This window comes from Girardinichthys multiradiatus, chromosome 18, assembly GCF_021462225.1.
Source record: "Girardinichthys multiradiatus isolate DD_20200921_A chromosome 18, DD_fGirMul_XY1, whole genome shotgun sequence".
Classification (NCBI taxonomy): domain Eukaryota; kingdom Metazoa; phylum Chordata; class Actinopteri; order Cyprinodontiformes; family Goodeidae; genus Girardinichthys; species Girardinichthys multiradiatus.
Window position 1 is genome coordinate 50,302,966 of NC_061810.1, and position 14,476 is coordinate 50,317,441.

Below are 14,476 nucleotides of genomic sequence, written 5' to 3' on the forward strand. Positions count from 1 at the left end.
AGGAGGAAGCTGGAATCGAACCCCCAACCTTCTGATTGCAAGACAACTACTCTTCCTACTGAGCCAGCGATAATGTCTGACATCAATTTCATGAAGTTCAAAGGTCACATGTCAGATAGCCTATAAGCCACGCCCACCTTCCCTTCATGGGGAGGTCTTGAACATATGTACCAGGCCTCATTGATATCGGTCAATCCGTTTGGTAGATATAAACTATTGAGCCTATAGCGCCCCCTATCATTGACAATTTAAAAAACTAAATATGTCGAGAAAACATCTAATCTCCTAACAGGACCTGGCTGGAGATCATAAAATATGGTAGCCAAGAAAAATTGTTCGTCCGCATGAAGCTTCGAGAATTTACAAAACTGTGAAAATATGTCCATGGCGCTTGGTTTGCTGCATCTATAGATGGTTTTCACCGAGCTTCACGTCAATCAAGCTTAAACTGTAGGAGATATGGAGAACAGGTTTTGGCCTGGCGTGACGTAGCAACAAATCTCACTAGTGAGTGGGCGTGGCTTATTTGATGCGATGAGGAATGACCTGAGAAACGAGGTGATATAAAGTTTAAGCTGTTAACTCATTCTTTGTTTCTGACTGGTTCTTATTCCATAAACAACCATTTTAAAGACACTTTGTGTGGTTTCTGTTCGATAGGACCCAAATCACTGATCTGCACGAATCAAAGACAACAATTTAAATAAATATTAGGAATTTTAAAACGTCCTTAAACTTAAAAATGTTGTAATCTGAGGGAAAAAAACTGAAGAAAACTTTATGTGGAGAAAGAAAAACTGCATCATTTATGTGCCTCCAAGAGGAGGGATGAGCACAGCTTGGTCTCCATTTGAGGAAGCTTTTCAGCAGCTGATTTATGACAGGTTTTTACATAATGTTTGATATCATTTGCTGCTGTTCATAATTGTCATTCAGGGAATGAATGAATGAATTCATTCATTCAACATGTGTTACTTCAACACCAAGATGAAGATATTTTTCTCACACTTAATGAATCTGTTGAATAGGATGAGTTTCTTGTCTGTGCATCAACCAGCAGGTGATCTCAGCTAAACTTTGTTCTCATGAAGGAAACATCCAGGATGTCTGCTCTCCTCCTGGAGGAAGATGAACTTTGGGAAACCCAGGATGAGTTCATTCACTTAGGATGGAAATCCTTAGTGTTTTCTCCTGCTGTTGAGATCCAGTAATTAATCACCAGCAGACCAGGGGCTGGAATTTGGTCTGTTTAAAGGTTACCTGTCTTCCAGTACAGCCAGTGCTTCCTACATGCGGAGCAGGACAATGCTAAGCTCTCTCTCTCTGTTTAGTAAAATGGTAAATGGACTGAACTTATATAGCACCTTTCCAGTCATACAGACCACTCAAAGCACTTTACACTAGAGCCACATTCACCCAATCGCACTCACTAACGCTCACACATTCATACACCGATACACAGATCGGTAGGCAACTTGAGGTTAAGTGCCTTGCCCAGGGGCATATCGACATATGGCAGGAGGAAGCTGGAATCGAACCCACAACCTTCTGATTGCAAGACAACTACTCTTCCTACTGAGCCACAAAACAATCCCACAAGAAGGCTGTGAGGAAAACCAACGGTCTTGGAAAGAAACAGCTGTTTTCTTTCAATAAATCACTCATTATGATAAGAAACTGAATATAAAAAGATTTCAGTTCATAAAATTAAATAAAAATATTCTAAAAGAATTTAAGGTTCAGGTAGAACCTGAAGTTAAATGAAACTATTCAACAAATGACTTCATTGAGAGGAAAAAAGATGGATTCAAAGTACAAAAAACTAAACATGCAATAAAATATAATCTGACCCAACAGAGACTCGTAAAACCAGGTTATAAAATCACATTTTAGATTATTTCACAACACACACGTTCTGTCAGCACAGATAGAACCAGCAGAACCTAACATGTACCATCAACTATGAGTCCATGATAGCTTCCATATGAACATATTACCAGCTGCAGCATCACTCAGACTGCAGAGACACAAAGGTCACTGAAAGATCTCAGTACTGAGCACCACTGCAAACATCTAAGAAATAAAATTCAGACTACTATAAAAATTGACAGATCCTGTGATGGTACCATCTGACCACAGGAGGGCAGTGTCACACAAATACAAGCAGAGTGTGAACAGCAGCTCCAACGTACAGACATTCAATCAGTTAAATCTGCAGACTGAAGATCAGAATAAAGTATAAAAAGCCAGAATTACTAAATGTACTTTAATTTAAAAAGTTTCTATTTGAATTAAAGTTCAAATTCAGAAAAGCTGAGAGCAGCATCCTTCTCCAGAGGTACAAAGATCACGAGGAAAAGAAAGTTGAAGATGAAGTGAGAGAATTGTTATTCCATAAAAAATAATAATAAATGTTTGGGTTTGGCAGACTATCAGAGGTTAAGAACCTGGAGACATTTCAATGTCTCCAGATGACTATGAACCTATTCAAGCTTTGGCTAGATGCAGAGAACAAATCAATGTGAGGATGTGCCATAATTTCCTTCAGTTGAATAAAAACAAAACTGAAATAATTATTTTTGGACCAAAGGAGAAACAATTTTATACAAGTACATCTAAAAAATATTTGTATATTGTCAAAAAGTTAAATATTCTTTTTTACTCATTTCAGAAAGTGAAACCTGTATCTTACAAAGATTCATTACAGCGAGAGTGAAACATTTTTATAATTTATTTTCTTGTAATTTTCATTATTTTGGTTTAAAGAGACTGGAAATCCAAAATTCAGTGTCTCAGAAAATTTGAATATTGTGAGAAAGCTATAGCATTTTCACAGAAAGTTGAGTGGAAGAAAAAAATGTGGTATGAAATGGTGCACCAGAAACAGGATTAACTGCAGGGGACTTGGTACTGTTTCTGCAGAGATGTCTGGGCTTTCCCAGACATCTCAGCAGAAACAGGATAGATGGATCTGGTTTTTCTAAGCAGAACCAAGGAATGTCTGCAAAGGTTGCTCAGCCTGCCCACTGCAGCAGTGTGCATCAAAGTCAGTTATCTTATGTTATCTCATTTTAATCCTTCTACTTCATGCAACACACCAGTGCCACTGGGAGCAAACCAGTCTCACAACATGATACTCCCACCACCATGCTTGACAGCTGGAGCAGATTCCTCAGGTTTGAAAGCCTCACATTCACATCTACTTCTTGTCACTGTGGCCAAACAGCCTGATTTGCCTCGTCTGCCCAGAGGTACGAGGTGTGTGTGAACAAGCTTTGAGCAGTGTGTGTGTGATGGGATGTGACAGCTGTGATCTCTGTTAGTCCTCCGTCCGCCCTCCTTTCTCTGAACCCGTTCGGCTGTGAAATCATCGAGACAGACATCGAACCACAAACCTCTCTATGCCTGTCTGCTGTCCCCAGCTGTACAAACACACACCAACACACACGGCAGCTCCAGCAGCCTGGCAGAAACGTGCTGTTTCTGTTGTTGTTGTTGTTGTTTACTCAGTCAGCTGACTATGTGATGCTCTGTCTGTCGTTTGATTGGCTCCAGGGGAAAGTCTTCATCAAAGCATCCTGGCGATCAGTAAAGCGTAGCTGAAACGTTGATTGTTGCATGGAGACAACACAGATGTCTGGAGACATTTGAAAATAGAACAAGGTTCAGAAGAAGCTCCATGGAGCAGGTATTTATAAAACGTTTTCAGGAAAAAGAACCCACTGAAGTATCATTTATGGTTCTGGCATCCCCGCCTGGGAGCTGGGTCTAGTTTCATGGACCCTTTGGTTCTGATGGCTCTATTGGTACAGTTGAGGGAGGTCTGTGGTCCGGTCAACTGGCCTCCCACCCTCCATCCCACATGTCCTCATGGTCTGACCCCTCCCTGATGCGGCCGTCTCCAGCGCTATTCTGCTCAGGAACGGGAAATGAAAAATGGGTCCTCACACACAACTAAACATCGGCAACCAAACGGTGCCTTTTAACTTTCTAGGAAGTTTTTTACAATATTCTAATTTTCTAAGACACTGAATTTTGGGTCTCCATTATCTGTAAACCATAATCATCAAAACTACAAGAAATGAAGGCTTGAGCCTCCATGTGTCATAAATCTGTATAATAAATCAGTGTCACTTTCTGAAATTAGAGATAGAAAATACTGAACTTGTTTATGATGTTCTAGTCTGTAGTTGTAAATCCAGCAGTCACTGAGTGAGAGGCTGACTGGGCCATGGACTGGGCGGCAAAACAGAGACACACACATCACTGAGCTGTGGGATGAGGCTGGAGTACCCAGAGAAAATCCACGCTTGCCCTGGGAGGGTATCCAAACTCCACAGAGAAAGCACCCAGGCGGAGGTTTGAACCCAGGACGTTCTTGCTGCAGGGCAACCGATGGAGCCACCATGTAGCCTCCAGCGCTAAGTCCCCATAAACCAAATGGTAAATAAATGGACTGAACTTATATAGCACCTTTCCAGTCATACAGACCACTCAAAGCGCTTTACACTAGAGCCACATTCACCCAATCGCACTCACTAACGCTCACACATCCATACACCGATACGCAGATCGGTAGGCAACTTGAGGTTAAGTGCCTTGCCCAGGGGCACATTGACATATGGCAGGAGGAAGCTGGAATCGAACCCACAACCTTCTGATTGCAAGACGACTACTCTTCCTACTGAGCCACAGTCTGGGCCCCTCACCATCCAAATCATTTCATTTCTGATTAATAAGTCCCATTTAACTTGTGGTTCCATGTAATTAAGGTAACTAAATTTAATAAAGTCCTGCGATGTGATGGGAACAAGTTCAATTTAATTCAGTTTATTTATATAGCACCAATTCACAACACATGTCGTCTCAAGGTTCTTCACAACAGTCAGGTTCAGTTATTTATTCAAATTGGATAAAAAGTTTTTCTATCTAAGGAAACCCAGCAGATTGCATCCAGTCAGTGACTTGCAGCATTCACTCCTCCTGGATGAGCATGTAGAGACAAGTGTGTGTGAAAAGCAGCTAAGAGAAGCTACAGTGAGAAGCTGAAGAACAGCCTTTCTACTGGTGACACTTCAGCTGTATGGACTGGTCTGAGAAACCTGACTGCCTATAGGAGCCCCTCCACCCATCCTGAACAGAGTCGTCTCCTGGCCAACCGTCTGAATGGCTTCTACTGCAGACATGACAAGAAGCCATTCACACCTCAAATCATCTCCTCTACATCCCATTCAGGAACAAATTCTTCCCACAAAGCTACCAACCCCCTACCTTCAGATCCTCTACCTGCACTAAAGATCTCCGAGGAAGATGTAAACAGACTCTTTCAGCGAATGAAAACAAAGAAAGCTGGAGGACCTGATAACGTCTCCCCATCATGTCTGAAAGCTTGCACACATCAACTCGCTCCGATCTTCACAAGGATCTTCAACAAATCACTGGAGAAATGTGAGGTCCCCTCCTGCCTCAAACAATCCACCATCATCCCGGTTCCCAAGAAACCCACCATTGTAGGATTAAATGACTACAGGCCTGTAGCCCTGACGTCTGTGGTCATGAAATCCTTTGAGCGGCTGGTGTTGAAGCATCTGAAAGACATCACAGGCCTCCTGCTGGACCCCCTGCAGTTTGCTTACCGAGCAAACAGGTCGGCAGATGATGCTGTTAACTTAGGTCTACACTTCATCCTGCAACACCTCGACCACCCAGGGACGTACGCCAGGATCCTGTTTGTAAACTTCAGCTCGGCCTTCAACACCATCATACCAGACATCCTCCACCAGAAGCTCACCCAGCTCAACGTCCCAGCCTCCACCTGTCAGTGGATCAACAGCTTCCTGATGGACCGACAGCAGCAGGTGAGACTGGGTAGCATCTTCTCCTGATCCAGATCAATAAGTACTGGTGCCCCCCAGGGGTGTGTTCTATCCCCACTCCTCTTCTCTCTGTACACAAATGACTGCACCTCATCGGACTCGTCCATGAAACTCCTTAAGTTTGCAGATGACACCACTGTCATTGGACTGATCCAGGACGGTGATGAGTTTGCATACAGACAGCAGGTGGATCAGCTGGTACACTGGTGCGGTCAGAACTACCTTGAACTGAACCCACTCAAGACTGTGAAAATGGTGGTGGACTTTCAGAGAACACCACCCCCATACACCCCTCTCACCATCCTCAACAACACTGTATCAGCTGTGGACCACTTCAGGTTCTTAGGAACCACCATCTCTGAGGACCTAAGATGGTCTTCACACATAGACACTGTTCAGAAGAAGGCCCAGCAGAGACTGTACTTCCTGAGGCAACTCAAGAAGTTCAACCTTCCCCAGGAGCTGCTAGTCATCTTCTACACTGCCATCATTCAGTCTGTCCTGTCTTCATCCATCTCAGTGTGGTTTGGATCATCCACAAAACAGGACAGGTCCAGACTGCAACGAATAATCAGGACTGACCTTCCCTCCATCCAGGACTTATACAGGTCTAGGGTCAAGAAAAGAGCTGCTAAAATCTCTGCAGACCCCACACACCCTGCACATAAACTGTTCAGAGCTTTACCTTCAGGTGGCGCTACAGAGCACTGTTCACTAAAACCAGCCACAGAGACAGTTTCTTCCTCCAGGCTGTTTCTCTGATGAACATTTAATAGAGTACAAAACAACAGCATACAGATGTTACAAATGCACCTTTTCTATTAGATATGTGAATATTGTAAATTGTAAATATGTATATTCTGTAATGCAAAAACAGAACAAAAGAACAAAGTGTACCGGAGTCAAATTCCTTGTTTGTATGTACGAACTTGGCAATAAAGCTGATTCTGATTCTGAAAGTGTGTGTGGAATCTGCTGACTCAACCTGAAATAAACATCCTCTAATTTAACACCACCACACTCCTGTCTGACACTCCCCGGTACGGCAACTCCTCACTGTGGAGCCTGTTTGTGGTTTACAAACCGCCAGTAAGCGCCTCACTGCTCCGATAACTAGAATATAAAACACTCTTATTAATTGCTGTGTGGATTATGCCTCACCCTCGCTCCTTTGGCTGGAAAACACTGGCAGGTGGTACAGTCCCGGCCATCACACGGCTCCGTCGGGTCACCCTGGAAGTCAAGAGCAGGGAAAACATGTTGTTATGATGCTCTACCAGCCTTATCATTTCATTTAGAAAAGAAAGAAATGTTTGTCCTATTGATCAGCCTTGATCATCAAATCTGACTGGATTTATCTAAAAAACAATTCAATGCAACGTATTCATTTAATGCCAGAATGTCACCTCAGGCACATTAATCACAACCAGCCATCGAGGATTCCCACACGTCCTTTATCTTAACTCCCTGTCAGTCAGTTTAAAGTCAAAATCTCTCATCCTCTTCAGCTTTTATTTTAGGTTGCAATTCTTTCACAGAACACTAAAAAGCCATTCTGCCATTTAGAAACCAAGTCATGAAGGGCTTAACTTGGTATGTTGTTTCATTCTTCGATCGTCGGTTTTGAGGACATGTCATGACTTGAAGCAGGCCAGTCTGGTACCCATATCTCTGTATTTCTGTCATGCACCTGGAATTTGTGCAGAATGCAGCTTTCCATGGTCCATGGTGGAAAATGAATGGACAACCCTGGACAAGATGTGGCCTTGCAGGTTGCATATGTTGATGTGAAATGCTTGCTGGACTGTTCTGCTTCACATAGGAAATCATCTTTGCCAAGCACAGAAATGGGAATGTTTAGGCTGCAATCCGATTACCACTACCACCAAAGCATAGAAACTGATACAGCAACCAATGGCCATCCTCTGAGCACCACCAACAATGAAAATCCCATGAAATATTAACAATAAAGGAGAATTATTATTATGAAATCAATCCATTAAAATACATCTAAAAAACAACATCTGGACATCCTCATGTCAGTAACAAAAACTGTCCAAACGCATCATGTTTGGGGTTAATGGAGCATCCAGCCAGACTGGATTTCCTTTCTTCTACAAAGATCTGGAATAGATATCAGTCTGACTGAAATCTGTGTACCCAGTGCTTTATGGTCCATCCCAGAGACCTCTAAGTTCAGGTAAGTGGACTCTAGTGTTGTTCTCAGGGCAACCTCTGTACAACATACTTCTGGGTTAAATGAAAATAACTTTAACTGAAGCTGCTTTATTTCTGTCAGCAGTGCACCGACCATGCAAATGGTCTGCATCCCAGCAAAGAGTTTTAGGCCTTTTTTTGTGTAACTGAGTTTTAACAAACGCGCATATTTATGACTCTTGCTGTGAAAGTTTGAAGCTGAGGGTGTGCACCATTTGTCACCAGGCGAAGCAATCGTTGCCCCTGCTACGTAGAGTTTACTTTAAATGTTTTAAAGGCAAAGAGAGGCAAGTTTATTAGTATAAAACAGTTCATGGTTTAAATACAATAAATGGTTTTTTAACCTGGATTTAAAAGAACTCAGGGATTCAGCCTCTCTGCAGTTTTCTGGATGTTTGTTGGAGCAGAAGAACTAAATGCTGCTTCTCCATGTTTGATTCTGGTTCAGTAAAGAGAATTTCAGTTTGCTGAAAGAATGTAAACAGAAGAGAGATTTTCCAGTGTCTTAGGAACCAGACAGCTGACGGTGTGTTGAACTGGGCTTAATCAGATCAGTCACTCCATTTTTTTCTAACTTTTTCTCTGAAGGTGAATGACGACCGATGTTCTTCTGATCCAAATCAACCCGTCTGAGATGGAACGGCAACTCACGTGGGCCATTTCACAGACAAAACATAGAACATGTGTTTGCTTCTGGATGTGTCCCCTTGGATATGGTTTGATAAGACATTGGAGGCTCTGAGGAGTAAACGAACTCAGAACAAAGATAAGCAAACCAAAAAGTCAATAAAAAAAATGTATAAAGTATCAGTATGAAAAACATACAAACTTGACTGAAAATAACAGAACATACAATCAAAACAAGGCTTAGAAATAAAATGAAACAATTTAAACATCTCACCAAACATTTGCCTGACTCTGGAGTAAAAATGTTCCCAATCATTTGACTGTGTGGTTTACAAGAAATGTAAAAATAAATTTCCTGAACTGACCGGAGCTGATCAGGAGCTTTATGACCATTTCCTACACTGCTCTGTGTTAAAGTAAAAACTATATGTTCATTTTTACAACATCATGTTCGTTCCAGATCTTCTCCAACAAATATACATCAGTGTCTTCTATAAATAATCCCATGTTCATATTCTCACATACATTGCACATGTCTATACACAAAGGATAATTTAGGTCCCAACACTGACCTTGAGGAACCCAACAAGCCAGGTCCAAACATTCAGAGGCCATATTTCCCATCTGCATACACTGTTAGACCCCATTCAACAAAGTCCTTCTAATCCAATAACTTTCCAGAAATTCCTCCACAACAAGCTTCTTATTGTCGACTGCAGACCTGATTTCTTCTCTAGACTCTAAGGTGGCGAATGTTGTTGATGGATGACTTTCACTCATCAGTTTATGCTTTTCCATGAAGGATTCCAGTCGATTATTAAATGATTTCTCAGATATTTTGAACATTTCTGGCAGAAGAGAAACTGGTCTGTATTCGGTGAAGTAATGTTTGTCTCCAGTTTTGTCTAATGAAATTATTTTAGCTATTTTTATTATGTTAGGAAATAAACCACTGTTGTAGGACAAGTTACTTAAATACATAAAGGGTTTTCTAATTTCCACAAATGGAGTTTTAACGAAAGACTCACCACCTCACCACCCGCTCCATCTAATGACTCCTCCATGCGTCTCGCCTCCATCCAATCAGTGTCATGTCCGTATGCCTCTTCAGCCAATCACTCCCTGACGCTTCGCTTTTAAGGACCACCAGTCATGGATCCCTCCTGCTCTTCAGCTGAGATCGACCCTCCTCCACCCCACCTCCACCCTCTTCCTTCCAATCTCCGCCCGGTCTCCTCACCTCCTCTGGCCTTCACCCCACCACCAGTCAGATCCCAGGGGGAAGACATCTCTAATCCTAAACTGTCCATTCAAGCTCATAATATTCTCAGCATTCATGTCTTCCTCGAGGGTTCGAGCGCCAAAGAAATAATCATTTATTAATAAACTTCTCTAATCGCCATCTTTGTGTTTCTTATTGTGAGTCTTTTCAGGTTGAAATCAGTTTCTTGTCACTTCCATGGAGGTCAGCAGACCTTTAGTTCTTCAGTTCATCCATTCATTATTTTCTGTCACAGAGACACAGAAGTGGGATCTGGATCTATTGTTCTGTCCAGGTTCTGAATGGACCTGTTCAGTTTTATGCATCAATAAGTTTCAGTTCCTTTATTGAGGAAATATTTTGGGTAATTCATCTTATTTGTGATATTTTCTATAATTTAAGATATTCCAACTTTCTTTGATTTTGTGTTTATTTTTATTTAGTATGTTCTGATAATTTTTCTTTTCTTAAAATACTCACTAATTGATTTCTTAAAGCATATTTTTCTTTTTAAGGGAGTTTTGTAAACCATCCATGATCCAAGGAGAATTACGCTATTTATCGTTATAATAAAAATAGATTGTTGATAGCCTTATTGAACAGTTTTTCTTATAAAGTTTCATAAATATTTCTAGAAATGTTACATTAGATGAATTATATTATTTTGTTGATAAATGACCTCCCAGTTCTCCTCCTTTGTTCCTTTTCTCCTATATAGTGGTTGCTCTTCATTTCTTGCAGTTCTGTCATTTTTGTCATATAAACCAAATACTGGTAAATTATCACTGATGTCATTGACTAATGGTCCTGCTGCAGATTTGTTTACTGTGTGTGGGATGTTCTGCTGGGTCCAGAGATTTTCCAGGCCCTGAAATGATCGGACCAAGGTCGTCTGTACATACAGCTTACTAAGATATTCTGCTCTTTATTTCTACTTGTTTCTATTTTAATACATTTCACAACATTATCAATGTCATGTTCTCCTACAGTCTGAAGTCCAAGGACTTATTAACATATTTCACTACTCCTCCATGTTGTTGTTTCTGTTGATAAATCTAAATTCATGACCATGGAGGTGAAATCTGTCCCCTTGTCTGTATTCAGCCAGGTTTTAGATGCTCTAATGAGATTGAATGGTTTTGAAAATGTGAGTAAATCTTCTCTAATGCGATCAAACTTCAGCTGTTAAAGTGGATCATTAACAGATGTTCCTTGGATGTGAACGTCAAATTAAATGGTTCATTGGTGTCACAGCAGAAGTTGGTGTGTGTGGTGGAGAAGAAATGAATGTGGGAAAGTCGGTGTGATCCGATGATCATTTCATCTGATCCTGTAGGTTAAACTCTCTCTCTGTAGAAGAAGTATCTAGAAGAAGTTGTCAGCTCTGTCCAGATTTGTTGTGTTGATGTTTCCAGTTGTTCCATATCCAGCCTCAGGGCTCAGGTGTTCTTCTTCAGCTCCTCCACCTTTCTGATCATCACCACTGTTTCTTCTTCTGGTGTTCCAGGTATCTTAATGAAAACTTGAAAGTCCAAGGAGTCCAGTAACAATCGATCTAATCATTAATCCAGGAGCATTGTTCAGGCTCTGCCACTCGACGTTTGAGATAGTTGAGATGCTTATCTTTTTCCTCAGTTTGCTCAACGACCTCCTGATATCATCCACCTCCTTAGTCTGTGCCTCTTTTGCCCCAAAGAGGATGGGAAATTAAACAGTACATTGGGTCCAAACAGTGACACTGAGTTGATATTATAATAAGCCAGAGTTTTACGTGTGTGTAAAGATCTCTCATTACTACCCGACCAAACATTAGATTGTCTCTGTAACGTTTCGTCTTTAAAACGCCATCTGAAACATGACTTGTGTCCTGGCTCTGGTTGATAGTGAAACATCAGACAGAGAGGAGCTAATCTGCGCTGTCCCTCCTCATTTATCCCACACTCACTGTCCCTGTTGATGTCCTAGCTGTGTTTTCTTTTTCTCTGTAGGCCCCAGACGCTGAATTTTCTCGCATCCAGCAGTGTTTGTGCAGCCACATTCCTGCAGCGTTGTGTAAACGTAATTATCAGTGAGGCATGGTTATTGGCAGGAATGCTATCGCTTTATCTGCTGTCATGACTTTGTTCAGAGATTTCCCAACACCATCCTCCCTCCAACACGTTCAACTTATCCTCCACACTGATCTAATGTCCTGACTGCACCCCAATCAAGACCCAATAACCTCTAATAATCACCATCCATCCATCTTCTCTGCATCCGGGGCATCCTCCAACGATGATAGATAGATGAATGGATGGAGGATGATGATGGATGAATGGATGGATGATGATGGATGGATGGAGGATGGATGGATGGATGATGATGGATGGATGGATGGATGGTGATGATGGATGGATGATGATGATGGATGATGATGGATGGATGGATGATGATGGATGATGATGGATGGATGGATGATGATGGATGATGATGGATGGATGGATGATGGATGGATGGATGATGATGGATGGATGGAGGATGGATGGATGGATGATGATGGATGGATGGAGGATGGATGGATGGATGATGATGGATGGATGATGATGATGGATGATGATGGATGGATGGATGATGATGATGGATGATGATGGATGGATGGATGATGATGATGGATGGATGGATGATGATGGATAGATGGATGATGATGGATGGATGGATGGATGATGATGATGGATGATGATGGATGGATGGATGATGATGATGGATGGATGATGATGATGGATGGATGGATGGAGGATGGATGGATGGATGATGATGGATGGATGGATGGATGATGATGATGGATGGATGATGATGGATGGATGGATGGATGATGATGGATGGATGGAGGATGGATGGATGGATGATGATGGATGGATGGATGGATGATGATGATGGATGATGATGGATGGATGGATGATGATGATGGATGGATGATGATGATGGATGGATGGAGGATGGATGGATGGATGATGATGGATGGATGGATGGATGATGATGATGATGGATGGATGGAGGATGGATGGATGGATGATGATGATGGATGGATGATGATGGATGGATGAATGATGATGATGGATGGATGGAGGATGGATGGATGGATGATGATGGATGGATGGATGGATGATGATGATGGATGATGATGGATGGATGGATGATGATGATGGATGGATGATGATGATGGATGGATGGATGGAGGATGGATGGATGGATGATGATGGATGGATGGATGGATGATGATGATGGATGGATGATGATGGATGGATGGATGGATGATGATGGATGGATGGATGGATGATGATGATGGATGGATGATGATGATGGATGGATGGATGATGGATGGATGGATGATGATGGATGGATGGATGGATGATGATGGATGGATGATGATGGATGGATGGATGATGATGATGGATGATGATGGATGGATGGATGATGATGATGGATGATGATGGATGGATGGATGATGATGGATGGATGATGATGATGGATGGATGGAGGATGGATGGATGGATGATGATGGATGGATGGATGGATGATGATGGATGGATGGATGGATGATGATGATGGATGGATGATGGATGGATGGATGGATGATGGATGGATGGATGATGATGGATGGATGGATGGATGATGGATGGATGGATGATGATGGATGGATGGATGGATGATGATGGATGGATGGATGGATGGATGATGATGATGGATGGATGATGATGATGGATGATGATGATGATGGATGATGATGATGGATGGATGATGATGATGGATGGATGGATGATGGATGGATGGATGATGGATGGATGGATGATGATGGATGGATGGATGGATGGATGATGATGATGGATGGATGATGATGATGGATGATGATGATGATGGATGATGATGATGGATGGATGATGATGATGGATGGATGGATGATGGATGGATGGATGATGGATGGATGGATGATGGATGGATGGATGATGATGATGGATGGATGATGATGATGGATGATGATGATGATGGATGATGATGATGGATGGATGATGATGATGGATGGATGGATGATGGATGGATGGATGATGATGATGGACGGATGATGATGATGGATGGATGATGATGATGGATGATGATGATGATGGATGATGATGATGGATGGATGATGATGTTGGATGGATGGATGATGGATGGATGGATGATGGATGGATGGATGATGATGGATGGATGGATGGATGATGATGATGGATGGATGATGATGATGGATGATGATGATGATGGATGATGATGATGGATGGATGATGATGATGGATGGATGGACGGATGATGATGATGGATGGATGATGATGATGGATGATGATGATGATGGATGATGATGATGGATGGATGATGATGATGGATGGATGGATGATGGATGATGATGATGGATGGATGATGATGATGGATGGATGGATGATGGATGGATGGATGATGGATGGATGGATGATGGATGGATGGA

The 14,476-nt window shown here is 41.9% G+C and overlaps 1 protein-coding gene across 1 annotated transcript in view; it reads right to left on the bottom strand.

Annotated features, from left to right (window-relative positions):
• col4a4 (collagen, type IV, alpha 4) overlaps positions 1-9,784 on the bottom strand; it is a 40,985-nt gene extending 31,201 nt beyond the window's left edge. The window contains exons 1-2 of the mRNA XM_047392774.1: positions 9,749-9,784; positions 7,038-7,109 (exon numbers count right to left, since the gene is read on the bottom strand). Of these exons, the coding sequence (XP_047248730.1) occupies positions 7,038-7,109; positions 9,749-9,784 (108 nt within the window). The remainder of the gene's footprint in view (positions 1-7,037; positions 7,110-9,748) is intronic.
• Between the last annotated feature and the right edge of the window lie 4,692 nt (positions 9,785-14,476).